General features: G+C 37.9%; 1 protein-coding gene across 12 annotated transcripts in view; it reads left to right on the top strand.

Moving 5' to 3' along the window:
• Positions 1-12396, top strand: part of LOC131051075 (uncharacterized) — a 190223-nt gene that overhangs the window by 78634 nt on the left and 99193 nt on the right. For 7 of the 12 annotated variants that reach the window (XM_057985464.2, XM_057985471.2, XM_057985456.2 and 4 more), the window contains 4 exons: positions 9220-9299; positions 9553-9602; positions 9789-9873; positions 11743-11934. In XM_057985464.2, the coding sequence (XP_057841447.2) occupies positions 9220-9299; positions 9553-9602; positions 9789-9873; positions 11743-11934 (407 nt within the window). The remainder of the gene's footprint in view (positions 1-9219; positions 9300-9552; positions 9603-9788; positions 9874-11742; positions 11935-12396) is intronic. The other 5 variants (XM_057985503.2, XM_057985495.2, XM_057985519.2 and 2 more) reach the window with 1 other exon arrangement.

The following is a 12396-nucleotide window of genomic DNA, read 5'->3' as shown; positions in this document are numbered from 1 at the left end:
TGCGATGTGTTGTATTGGAGCAAGATTCTCCCAAGTGCGACCACTTGATCCATGCTGTTTGCTGCCATGTAACGCAGCTCCTTAGGTAGCTCTCTATCCATTTGTTCACTACATTGGTTTGCCCATCAGTTTGTGGGTGATAGCTAGTGCTTGGTGTTAACTCCATGCTTGACAATTGAAAGAGTTCTTGCTAAAACAAGCTGAGAAATCTGCTATCCCCTATCACTTGCAATGTTCTTTGGCAAACCATGGAGTCTAAAAATCTCTCTAAAAAATAAATCTGCTACTTGTGGAGCCTTATATTCTGAAGGAATTGCATGAAAGTGAGCCTATCAACAACTACATATATACAATCCTTACCTTGTACCTTTGGCAACCCTGTAATAAAATCCATGGATTTGCTCTCCCGTTTCTGATTTGGAATGGGTAGGGGCTGCAACAAACCAGCTGGTAAAACATGTTCTGTTTTGTTTTGTTGGCATACCATACACTCTACATGTTGTAACACATTTTTTTTGAGCCCTTTCCATGAACAACGTTCTCTCACCTGCTTGTATGTCTTGTAGAAACCCGAGTGACCAGCAAGTGGTGTGCCATGACATGCCCTGAAAATCCTCTCCTTAATCTTGAATGTAAGTATAAGATACACCCGGTCTTTGTAGAGGCTGAACTCATCCACCACCTTGAACCTATCATCTTGCAACTTTCCTTCCAAAGTATCATTAGCAATTGGATCCTTAACATACTCAGCCATTATAGTAGCCTTCCAATCAGGAGATATATTAGTTATAGAATAGAAATAAGGTTTCCTAAAGAGTGCATCAGCCACCATATTATTTTTCCCTTTTACACACTCAATGTCAAAATCATAGGCTTGAAGTTTACTTACCCATTTTTGCTGTTATGATCCGTTTTGACCACAAACTTCCCACAAACCAAGTATTGCCTAAATTTGACTAGTGCATGCATGATAGCCAACATCTCCTTGTCATAAATAGAGAAATTCCATTCCAACTCCTTGAGCTTCCTCCTCCCAAACGCTATGAGGTGTTTATCTTGAACCAGGACTGCCCCAATGCCCTCTCCTAAAGCATCACATTCTAAAATAAAAGGAAGTGAGAAATCTTGAATTGCCAAAATAGGACATGAACTCATTACGTCCTTGCGTTTATCAAAATCCTGCTGTACTCTAAGAGAATGCCCCCGTCTTTGTCAAATTTGTCAAAGGAGCTGCAAGTTGTGAGAACCCTTATACAAATCTCCTGTAATAGCTGCAAAGTCCCATAAATCTTTTCAAGTGTGTCAAATTCCTCAATTTAGGCCAATCCTGGATTGCCTTGATCTTCTCCTCATCCACACTAACCCACTGGGCACTAATCTTGAACCCCAAATATAAAATTTCAATCAACCCAAACTCACATTTGGAGACCTTGGCATAAAAGGAATGCTGCTCGAGTATGCTAAACACTTCATTTAGATGTTTCGAATGGCCCTTGCATGTCTTGCTGTAAATTAAAATGTCATCAAAGAAAACCAATACAAATTTCCTCAATTGAAGAATGTATACAAAATTCATGCATGACTGGAAAGTGGTGGGCCCATTGGTTAATCCAAATTGCATGACCATGAACTCATAATGCCCGTAGTGACATCTGAAAGCTGTTTTGTTCCTCATCTCTCACCTTTATTTGACGGTACCTCGATCTCAAGTCAATCTTGGAGAAATACACCGCACCATGAAGCTCATCAATCAATTCGTCAATCTTGTATAAATGGTAGCGGTTTTTGATTGTCCTTTTGTTGAGTGCTCTATAATAGATGCACATTCTCATAGTCCCATCTTTCTTCCTGATCAAAACAATGGATGAAGCAAATGGACTAAAGCTAGGCCTTATGTGCTCCATTTCTAATAGGTCTCTATTGCTTTTTCAATCTCTTCCTTTTATTTTCTGGGATGGTGATATGGAGTTGTGATGATGGGTTTTGGTCCCTCAATCTCAATCATATGCTGGAATTGTTAGAGTAATAGGTGACTCTACAACACCCTAAGGATCTGTTAGACCAAAATAATTTCCACAAGAGAATGGCAAGAAGATTGCATCACAATGCAAGCTTGATTATATTGCTAATGGACATGAAAATGTACATAGATGGTCCTTTCATATAAAGGAAAGAGCAGAAGACACTTGTCCATATCCTATTCTTGCCTTTATAAGCAAGGCTCATTATGTACATTTCCATGTACATTTTCTTGTCATTCTCTCGTGGAAGTTATTTTGGTCTCATAGATTGTAAGGGTGTTGTAGAGTCACCTAATGCTCTAACATGGTATTAGAGCTCTCTAGGTTTGAAGACTCCTCAAGGGACATGATTTTGGCTTGAAGCTCTTGCTGGGTGTAGTTTGAGTCTGATTGGGCATCACCAATGTGTCCGGGAGGTCGATTTGATGAATTTTGACTACAAATATGCCTATATCCAGGTAATATTTTTTCAAAAGCAAAAAATTTTTAGTTGGAGGGCCATTGGCCCCTCTCGAATAGCAGCAAATTGCAGAAATGTTTTTCTCTCATTCATTCATTTTCAACAAATTTAGTCAAATTTGGATAGTAATATTATTTTGGGCAAAATATTGTATTGGACACACTTTGTCGTGAGTTTGTGTGATATCTCTTGCACAGTACTTGCTAGATCTAGCTCCTTTGCAGGCATATTTCACTTGTTTAGAGTTTTATTTATTGAACTCTATAGGCGGATTTGGTGGTTGTCTCATTGTGTCGGGCTTATTCTTCCTTTGCAAATCTGTATATTGGCAGATGTTGTGTTTTTTTGTAGCAGCCTATGTTTCATGCTTCTAGAACACATTGTGGACAAAGGCGTTGTTCCTTTGCAACCCGATGTATATATCATTGGTTGTACTTTGTGTATGGCTGGACAGCGCATATACAATGCACTTACACCTGCATCTTTTTGTGGCTTCTCTCTGCGGTGTTTTATATTGGTGACTGTCCATTTGAGGGTGCAAATATAATCATATCAGATCTGGCACCTTTCCTCTTCGTTGGTGAAGGCAATGATAAGGTTTTCTTGCTAGATGCATTGTACCTTATCATCCTTGTGTGTTAACTTCACCAAAGATTGTGGCTTCATTGTCTTCACAACAATTTTTTGAAGCACCTTGATTATGCATCTGCCAACTCGTGAGTGTTTATGGTGGTTTGTTATCAAGAGGTTTCATTGTTCGGTGGGTTTGAGACCCGTGTTGAAATCATTGGCATAACTCTCCAAAAGACAAGTTTATTGGCCATCTTAATTTGCATAGGGCCCGTGAAGAACCGTTTTATAATTTTATTGTATTTGCTAGTCCATATCAATCTTGGCAAGCTTTCTATTCCTTGACCTTGTGGGCTTCATGGACTTTGTGAGCTAGATTTCAACCATTGATCGGCTTTGTGACCTTATCCTATTAACTATAGAGTTTTTGTTAGCCGCATTGAAAGACATATTTGGCTCCTTTGTTATTGACAATCCGTGGGCATTGTTGGGTTGCCTTAATTCACCATTTATCTGTCCATTGTGGTCATTCATTGGTCACTGACCTAAATGTGATAGGCACGTTCTTTTCCTTTATATATGGCGGCCTCCTTTCCTTAAAGTGTCAATTGGGTCGTTTGTCTACCTCATCGACTCACACAAGCAATAGTTATATTGGCTTTTCTCAGGGCTCATCATCTCAGTTTTTGAGGCATCATATATATTAGGTGGGGTCTATTTATTGATCGGGTTTGTGCATTTGTTTTATGTTGTGTGGAGATTTTTTTATTGGGCTCTCATTATTACTCGACCTTTCTTTATTGTTTGGCCCGCAACATCCAGTACCCCTTGATGGGATGCATTTTTATTGCATCACTTGTTGACAAATTTAAATGTTGGTGATTGATGCACTGTTTGGTTGGCCCTCGTCTTTGGAAAGGCATTTTATTTTGATCAATGTTTTTGTATGTAGGTTGTTGGTATTTTTATTTTATCCTATGTGGTTGGCGTAGAGTACCCAAAGTGCTTTGCGCTAAAAAAAATTCAAACTTATAACTGATGTTCTTGTTGCCCTCTTTATACCTCTAAGGGTGGTATTTTCCATTTGTTCATAACTTGGGTAACGGAGGCAAAATTTGGCAAATGAGATATCGATGGAAAATTGATTTTGTCAACTCTGCAATGGTGGTGAAATTTTCTCAATATTTTGCCATTTGAATAGTGTTTATGCTGATCAAAGTTAGATCATCATTTTTGGCTCCCGAGTTCATAACTTTGTGCCACAATCTTCGATTCTCGTGATTCTAGCAGCGTTGGAAAGGTATTGAGGAGCACTAAAAGTCATCCATGCACATTTTCCAGATTCTATCCCAGGGAAATATGTGATTTAGTTTTGTTTCTTTTGCATACTGGTGGATTACTTGGATGTTTTGACAGTTGAGGAGGTGCTACATTGATCTAGTTACTTCATTTCAGCTATATTTCATGTTTTTGATCTCTATTTGTGATTTGAGAAGCGTATCATTGATGTAATCATGGGTTATGCAAAACATCCTTTTGTTATCACTTTGACTAAGGACAATTATGAGTCATGCGTAAAAGGAATCATCACATTGTAGATGGTTTAATCTTTTGCCTCATCTTTATGGACTTATTCTTAAGCCAAAGTCATAGTGGAAGCAATCAGTTTGGGGTGATAGAAATGATCATATCATAGGGTTGATTGGTTGTAGCATTAATCCAAGATTCTTCCATGACATCTACCCCAAGTTCGGAGGTATTCAGTGCCGACACATAGTTTGGCCCATTCATTGGGAGATTTTTGGAGATCCACATGTTCATTCCCAAATGATCCTGCTTTAAAATCCTGCTTCAAATTGGCTTCTTCCACTTGATGTTGACAATATTCCCTTTGATACTCGTACCTTAGAGGAGTTTGAATATAAACCAACACTTGATAGTTTTGATGATCCAAAAACTCCAGTTACAGCTCCTGCTTGTCCAATTGAGATCACACATTCATCTCTTGTTGGTGATTCTAGTGAAGCATTGCAAGAGGTATCTATTTTTCTTCCTGACTGGGATTCCTATTTGTCAGACATTGGTTCATTGTTTGTGGAGTCTCAGATTTCAGATTTGGAGGACACATTTGAGGGTTCTCTTATTTAATGATAGTTGTGGCACTAGTGTTGTTGCTTCATCTTTGTCTTTGGAGCTTGTTCAAAATCAGTTTCCATTAGTCCATTGTCACCTTTTATTGTGATTGGGTGTGCACTTGATTGGTTTGTGGCATCTTCATTATCCATGGAGTTGGCAACATATGAGCAGATTTCAAAGACATCATTATCCTACATTTGGATTTCACTTTCTAATTCCTATCCAGAATGGGAAGCATTCTTGTATTTGCACTTGGTTTATCTTCTTCCTAAGGGGAGAAATGTTGTTTGTAGGCATTGTACTATGTTTTTCTTTTAAGCACTCACTATTTCTATAGGAATTGTCCACTATGGGGGGGTTATGTAGTTTCCGTCTTTCCTTCCTATGGGGACATATTTGATTGTTTATACATCATGTATGTAGTCCTTGGGGGGTCTTGAGTCTTCCATGCATCATCATTTTCTGTTTTATTTTCTCTCTTTTGGAAAAAGAGTTTTTTCTCATGTGGTTTTCTCCTTTTCTCCGCTTGTGAGAGATTGCATTTTGCATTGTACATGATGCTCACCTAACATGGCTTAGTAGCCAGGACCCATATTGTATGTTTATACTCCCTAAGTAGCACTTAAGGTTGGGGGGGGGGGGCGGGGGGGGCGCGCTGTTGGTGTATGTAGTTTCCTTACTTACATTCACTTAAGTTACACTTAGGTAACCGACACTTAATTGGGTGGTTGTGTAGTTGTTGACTTAACCTAACCTCCTATGAGATTGAGACACTTGTGCACATTTTGTGTTGTCTTGTCTCCTACTCTTGCCAAAATGAGCAAGGCTCATTATGTACATTTTTATGTCCATTAGCAATATGATCAAGCTTGCATTGTGATGCAATCTTCTTGCCACTCTCTTGTGGAAGTTATTTTGGTCCCATAGATCCCGAGGGTGTTGTAGTCGCCCAATACTCTAACAAGAGTCCTCTATCCAGTGGTAGACCAAAGGGAATGTCATTGAAAACCTTACTATGCTTGTCCAAAATGAATTGGATATCAACATGGTAGAGTCTCCCATCCTTGAGGGACTTGTATCCATATTCAAACATTCAGCTGCCCATGCTACTTGATCTCTACGAAAGTCTCTCTCCATCATCTTAGGTGAAACCATGATGGGTCCCCCATTAGAAAGGCCATGTAGAGATACCTCCTTCCGATTAGGTTTGAAAGTTAACTCCATAGTTTGGTAACTTTGTTTATATTTGCCGAGCAAGTACAACCATTGCCCTCCTAAGAGCAACTTTGTATCACCCATGCTGATAACATAGATTCGCACCTTGTATTCCCCTAAGGTGAACTCCATTTGCTGAATCCTTCTGTTACAAGGAAGAATTGTCTCACTTGCTACTATAATATTGAACAAAATGAATTCTTATGTCTGCAATCCTATTTTAGTCACTTACCCCTTCTCAATGTAATTGTGAGTAGCCCTGCTATCAATAAGAACTGTCACCTTTTCTCCTTGCAAGATCCTTCTAACACAGGCGCTCCTGATAGTGCTGCTAGTTTACCTCTTGGATGCTCCCCTCCTTGGTGACCATGCTCAATCTCATCTACAGCTATCTTTGGCTCAGGTTCATCATCTTTTTTATCCTAATCAGAGACTAGCTCTATATAGTGTATTTGTCCCTTCCCCAAACATCTATGTCCTGGTTGCCATGGATCTCTGCATGTGAAACATAGCTTTTTACTTTAGAGTTCGTTCTTAGACACCTCTACTTGGTTTGGCTTAGGAGGTAATACCTTGGGAGGTGGCATGCTCTTCTAAAATGGTCTCTTTGGCAGAATAGGAGGTGCTTTCTTGGAATAGAATTTGTCCTTGGTCACCGAATCCTCTAAATTTAGAGCTCTCTTGATGGCTTCTTGCAATGAACTCGGATCAAATGCCCTTACTAAACCTTTGAAGGGTTCAACTAGGCCTTCTACAAAAAAGACTATGAGTTTCTGCAGCCAAGCTCTTGGTGAAGAGCTACTGGATCCATCAAAAGTAGGAATGGTGATCTTTCCCAAATGGTGTTGAATGTCCTCTCGTTCTTCATACTTTCTCTTCCTATGCCTATTTCTCGCCTTCATCTCATAGTATTCTGTAAAAGTTATGTATCTGTGTATGACAGCGCTTAAGGCATTGCATTCATCATGAAGTCTTGTAATTTCATCTTCCTGGTCAGGTGGCTCTTCCTCCCTGCTTGCTCCCCCTTCTTTTTCCAGAAATCTAGCCCTAAAAGTTCTTGTGTTGGCTGAAGCCCTTTCACCACCAGAGATGCTCCCTTCTACTCCATTCTGTACAGGTCTACCAACTCAATTGCTAATTCAGTTCTCTTGAAAGTTGGACCATTTCCAGGATGGTGTCCCTCTTGTTGGTCTGGAACTCTTTGGTCTCTTCAATGAATTCTTGAGGGTTGTCTTCCTCTTTGTCACCCATGGCAGCCTCCTCCTCTCTTTGATGATACCTTACATCTATGTGGCTTATGAATCATACACACAGGCCGGCAGGAAGCCACACTCTGATACCACTGAAATATACCCCACAAAAAAATAATATTAAAATCCAAAATGATTGTTCATGGCAAGCAGAAATACAACAACACAGAAACCAATCTGAAATTCTAGAATGATTTTTCATAGAAAAATAGCCAACAGCAAAATGATCCAGAGTCTCAGTTCAAAATGTATATATAACAATCCATACAATTAGGATGCCTTTATTACACGAATAGCTTCATTTAAGCAGTTCAAATAGAAGTAGATTATATGTATAACAGTTCTGAGTTTCTAATCATCATAAAAAGCACATTGATCTGGTAACAGAAGTAAAAGGGTTCATACTTAAACGAAGTGTGCCAGTCCTTGGTGGTCTCTAATTTTAGGCATGCCTTTGTGCCGTTGGTCCAATGTATTGATATGGGATATTGGCACCTTGGAAGTGGCACGATGCTGCAACTGCGAGATGTAAGATAATGAATCCTCTATCGCATGGCTGTAGGTGCTGATTGGATTTAGTTGAGCGCTTCTCTGATGCAAGTCGTGTCTCCTTGTGTCCTGTGCTTCTACAACATTAAATCTCCATAGTCAATATTGTAGATGCTCCAGTGAATAGCGCTGAATCCTGGAGAATTATGTTGTGAATACCAGTGAAAGTTGAGTTGGCTCAAAAAGAGAAATCGTGAATAGCGCTAAAAGTTGAGTTTTTCGTTCTGCCTGGGTTGACTAGAGCTGAGGGTTTTGTCTCAGACTTATCGCATCTTGAGAAAGAGTTTCAGATCTTAAATCCTTGACGATCCCAAAAGAACCCTGTAGCTCATATATATAGGCATTAATAAAAGAAAATCTCAGGTTGGCCCAAGGAAAATAACAAACAAACTTGTACAGGTTGGCCTTCAGGAGAAAATATTTATTAATATTAATATATCTAATATTATTTATTGATCTATAGTGTTTTAAAAAAAAACACTTGTTTCAAACGATTTTCTACTGGGCCTTATTCGGGGACATGACATTTATCAAGTTTCCACAACCCCCTTTCCAGTAGTTTGGAGTCATTGATGAATTTTTTTGTTCTTTCTTGATATGTACGGGAGGGTAATCAGGATATACTCCAAAGGAAGAAAGTTCGCTATTTAATTTGTTGTCATCTTTTGCAGGAGGCCTAATTAAAGTTTCAATGCAATGTGTTTCTCTGTCTGTTCTAGCTTATATGTGTTAGCTGACAATAGACAAACTTATAAATTTTTTGCGCTATCTGCCTTATTCATTACTTTTGTTTTGATATTGGCAAGGCTTCAGGCAACCCTTTCTTCCAGTATCTTCATTGGCTGTACATACTACAGTGTAATTTGTAGTTTCATTCACACTTACTGATATTCTCTTTCTACACCCATAAGAATGCAACATGTTCTCCACGTGCATAGATTTTTTTCAACTGAGATTTTACTGGCTAGGCTACTAGAAAAGTATTATTGGGGGGTAATTTTTTGATATGGATCTCCAGGAAGTGGCAGGTTTTTGATATTGCTTGCTAAAAGATTCTGTGGAACAAAAAATTTCTTGGGATTGGACATACGGGATAAGGTTCTTTCATCGCACTCCAAGCTCCAGTTTTTCAATTTTTGTTGTTATAACAGCTCTATCAGTTGTGCCTCAATACATTTTGATACTTTGTTAAACTTAAAATTCCTAGTAGTTATGGACCATTGGCATTTGTTTCATAGGTTCAATTCACTTGGTTTTATGGTAATATCTCATACATTTGGCTTTTAGAAGATACTACTAGATATTTTTCGTTGTTGATGCAAAAGCTTTCTGTTTGATTTTTGGTATACAGTTGGTACAACGTTCACAGTTTTGGGCAAAGGAGTTGGCAATCAAAAACATGTAATTGTTTGCTTCTTTATAAATTCAGAAAACTTAATCTCTTTTAGCATTTAATTCTGATGAATTCTCTGACATGAAGGTTGAGAAGTTGAATGCTTCACATCAATTTCTGTAAAAAATATTATTGCTTTGTCTGCTCTACATATTAAATCCACGTGTTAATGTCTAGTTTGTTCTTGCATTCAGACATTTCATGGTTGCCAATGCTACAGTCTCTTTTGGAGCCTTAATTTCCACATATCCAGGTCCATTGACATGTGTCTCAATTCTGGTAAGGAACTGGTTTTAATCAGTTTGTGCTTACATTATACTTATTTAACAGTATCTTATGCTTTACTTACGAACCTTGTTTGAAAATCTTTCAAAGCCACAGTATGGTTCTATGAGTGTCAACTGTGAAGTACATAAAATAGTTTTAAATATTAACAGTTATAAAAATTGCATATTTTTTCATTTCACAGCCGTTTACAAAAAATAATTTTAGTGTTTTACACATGATAAATTTTAGTATTTAACACATTATAAATTTTAGTATTTTAGACATGATAAAGTCCTCCCTTTTCTGACTCATCTGATTCCTTGCAACTAAGGGTATGTAAGTGCGTTGGTTTTTCTTGTGGTAAATCAAACTGCCTACCAGCTGACAATAATATGGATTTTGTGAGAGTTTAATCCCAACTTCCATGGGTGAAGATTTTGGATTCCACTCCATTATTTTTGAATTTTTATTGGATTGCTTTGGCATAGTTTGTGAGACAATTAATATGATCAAGCTGTCAAAATTCTACACCTAAGCTATAATGTAAGATACCAATATGTCATGTCAAAAAAAAAAACAAATTTCAGTATTCAACACTGTTGTCTCCACTCTCCATGATGGCAAAATCATTGACAAAGACAATTAGGATTGCTATGTCATCATTAGTGATTTTGATGTAGAGATTGGGATCACAATTAATTTCTTCTAAACCCTGAATCTCAAAGATGTTCATCAGTTTTTATCTATGTCACCAGTTTGCCAGCCTGGAGGCTCAGATCCAAGTATAGTCCTGGTCTGGATTTGGAGCTGATTCATCAGGGATTTTGCTTGGAGACATGAGAGGACTGTGGGTTTATCCCAGGCAAACTTGGTGAATTTTTCAGTTCTTGAGTGAATGCACCCAGAAAAATGGTTTTCTAATTTTTTATCATTCTTTTAACTAATCACTTGTGATGTCACTCTCACTTGGCAAACTGCCCTTACACAGCTCATGCAACAGAGGATAGAAACCTGGCCACTGCCAGTTGTTTTAGCCCACCATGATTGACCTTGAGATGAAGGAGCTTTTCGCTCTTAGCTACAATCTAAGTTACCCGGTTCCTTGCCTGGACTCCCCGGGTCCCGGTCTGGTTCCCCCCGGGTCCTGGTCCTGGGCCAGTTTTTCCTGGGTCTGGACAGGGTCCTGCCCAATCCCTGTGGGTTCGTCCCTGCCAAACCCAGAAGAACCTGGGTAGAATTTTGCCCCTTTTTGCAGAACCTGGGCAGAATTTGGCAGAAAAGTGTTTTTTTTTACTTTTAAAATTTTTTTTTTAATGCCAAAAAGGCATATTCGATCCACCAACCCTACTTTGATGACTTAAAAGTTAAAACACTAAAAAGTTAAAAGCTATTTCATTTTTACACAATAGAGTGAAAAAACATAACTACTTTGCTCCATTGCTAAACTTCGTTTTTTCATTGCCATTTCTCAAGGAGAGTTGGAGATTAATTGTTGCTTGTTCCTAGCTGGTTCTTCTAATCTACCACGGCATATGGAGGATGATGATGATATTTTTGATGACCCATATGATATTTGATCAGTGATGGCTGATTGTTGTATCTTGACATTATTATTTTTGAACTAAAACATTAATATGGTGGTGTATTTACTATTCTGTTATGTTATTTGAACTAAAACTTTAATATATGATGGCTAAGTCACAAAATACGGCGATTTTCATGGATGACGTTCGAATTTAATCGAATTTCAAACATTTATAAAAAAATCGTTCAAATTCGACCATTAATTCGTACGGACAAGGACATCATTTTTTTTTACTGAAGGAAAAATCTGAAAAGCATTTTTTTAGGGTTTCTGAGTCTATGACGGGTTTGTGGCAGCGATTTCTGAGTCTACGGCAGGTTCTCCGTGTCTGCGGCGGGTTCTTTGTGTTTGTGGCGGGTTATCTCTGTGTTTGTTGTCGCTGTCGTGCATACCTCCTCCATCGTTGCCGTGCATACCTCCTCCATCGTTGCCGTCCAGTCGTGTTCAAGAAGGCTTCTTCAATTATTAATGTTTTGGTTTGCCCGACGGTATTCATATAATCCGTATTCAATATTCATATAATGTTTGGTTGGCCCCAATTTTTAATGTTTAATGTTTGGTTTAATGTTTTGGTATTCATATAATCCATATTCAGTATTGCCTGACAATATAATGACTTCAAATCTATAATGTTAAGCAATGTTAAGCAATTATATAATGTTAAGAAGCAATTACATAATGACAATATAATGTTTTGTTTAATGTATTTATAATGTTAAGCTATTATATAATGAGAATATAATGTTTTGTTTAATGATTTCACATGTTTCTTATGGTTTATATTTTATAAATGTGCCATCTTTTTATAATGACTTCAAATCTATTTAGCAATGTTAAGCTATTTTGATAGTTTATAAGAAGTATACATATATTTAAAAATAAACAAAATTATGTAAGGCGAATTTTATCCGATTTTTTTTTTCCAATTTTTCCCTTGTCTAATTTCATCC

The sequence above is a fragment of the Cryptomeria japonica genome, chromosome 2 (assembly GCF_030272615.1).
Source record: "Cryptomeria japonica chromosome 2, Sugi_1.0, whole genome shotgun sequence".
Taxonomy (NCBI): Eukaryota; Viridiplantae; Streptophyta; class Pinopsida; order Cupressales; family Cupressaceae; genus Cryptomeria; species Cryptomeria japonica.
The sequence above is the reverse complement of the archived record's forward strand: the minus strand, read 5'-3'. Positions and strand labels throughout refer to the sequence as shown.